Source organism: Elephantulus edwardii, unplaced genomic scaffold (genome assembly GCF_000299155.1).
Source record: "Elephantulus edwardii isolate Elephantulus edwardi_28Jun2011 unplaced genomic scaffold, EleEdw1.0 scaffold00187, whole genome shotgun sequence".
Lineage (NCBI taxonomy): Eukaryota > Metazoa > Chordata > Mammalia > Macroscelidea > Macroscelididae > Elephantulus > Elephantulus edwardii.
The window spans coordinates 1,922,543-1,924,270 of NW_006399937.1; the positions used below are offsets into that span (position 1 = coordinate 1,922,543).

The 1,728-nt window shown below is 35.4% G+C and overlaps 1 protein-coding gene across 1 annotated transcript in view; it reads right to left on the reverse strand.

Moving 5' to 3' along the window:
• Positions 1–1,728, reverse strand: part of KCNU1 (potassium channel, subfamily U, member 1) — a 311,810-nt gene that overhangs the window by 256,841 nt on the left and 53,241 nt on the right. Inside the window, exon 11 of the mRNA XM_006896651.1 lies at positions 219–329. Within this exon, the coding sequence (XP_006896713.1) occupies positions 219–329 (111 nt within the window). The remainder of the gene's footprint in view (positions 1–218; positions 330–1,728) is intronic.

Sequence of the window (1,728 nt, forward strand, 5' to 3'; positions counted from 1 at the left end):
TTAAAAAAAGAATGCTAATCAATACTCAGACAGCCTTGTGGTAAGACACATCCCAAAGTATTTAGAGAGGTTCACCTTAGTTATGAGCTTGTTTTTCTTTTTCTTTTTTTGCTAATCATTAGTTCCTAATTTTTTTATGTATGCTATAAGAATAATTTACTAATTAAAAATATTTACATGCATTTCAAGTATGAGTCTAGAACTCATGAGTCACTTACTCTCCAAGAAAAACTATATCAGTGCTGATTTCTCCTGACTTGTAGCGGAGAAAATTACTCAGAAAAGCACTCACACTGTCCACAGTGATGTTTCCACAAACCACAATGAACCTAGAAATGAAGAACATAATGAGGCACATTTATTGAGGGACAAAGATTATTTTCCTAATGTTGTTGTTTCAGTTAAGTGTCAAGCACTATGACTCATACAGATCCTATGAACAACAGATCAGAACCTTGCCTTGTCTTTCTCCATACTTACAATCTCCACCATGCTTGAGATCACTGTTATAGGGTCCTCTAACTCGTTAAGGTGTTGTTGGGTTGTTGTTTTTTTTTTAAATTTTTTTTATTTTTCTCTGACCTTTGCCTGCATAATGTCTTTGTCCAAGGACATTTCCTCTGACAATATGTCCACAGTATATGAGAGGAAATTGTTGCTCATTGCCTTTGAGTTGAAACTGACTCATAATTGACCCTTCTGTGAGATTGGATTGAACCTTCTCCTTTATGGTTGGCAAGGTAACTCTTTACCACCATATCACCAGACAATTACCTTGAAACAATTTTAGGTAAACTTAGTATATTCATGACCCCAATTTACTTGTGCTCATTAATGATGGGTAACTGAGTGCCAAGGAGTTGTGCTACTAATCCAAAGGCATACAGTTGGAATCTACCAACTGCTCCTTGGGAAAAAGATGGGCAATCTCCTCTTTTATGATTTATTGTTTTTGGAAGCTCCCTGTATCACCAGCTGTGAGTTGATTCCATCTTGATAGCAATGTTGTTATGCTATTGACTTTCAATTGTCTCATAACAGATGTCATTATGAAAGTGAAAGCGTTACGTAAGGCAATGATTCTGTTATACTAGATCTTACTATGGAAAAATTTATACTGTTGTTGGTAAGTGCCATCGAGTCATAGACAACTCATAGCGACCCTATGAACAAAAGACCTGAACACTTGTATATCTTTTATCCAAGTTCATAGAGTTTCCGGAGGCAAGCTATTTTGGAAGTGGATCCCCCTTCTGCTTCTAAACTTGTTTTAATCTTTTATCAAGGGATTTCCTAAAGCTCCAAACCAAAGAGTCATGGACAGATGACATGGTGCACTACATTAGCCAACACAGTTACCTTCTGGGTGTTAGGGTGAAACTGTGCTCCATAGAGTGTTCTATGGCTTATTTTTCAGGTGAGTGATCACAAAAGATTCAGTCCAATAGAGAGTCATAGTTGTAAAAATCTATGCATTTAGCTTCTATGCTATACAGTAAAAAAATGCTGTTAACTTTTTATTTTAAAAAACTTTTCATTCCTTCTTATTGTTGTAATAAAATAGAAAACATACTTTTAGCTTAAGTTAGACTTAAACTTTTCAAATATTTTTCTCAATTTTTCATGTGTGCCATATGCTTTTCTTGAATTAAACTGGAATAGTTTAGATTATGTCATTGTTGTTAAGTGCTGCGGAATGGAGTAGCAACTCACAGCAACCCTATGGGG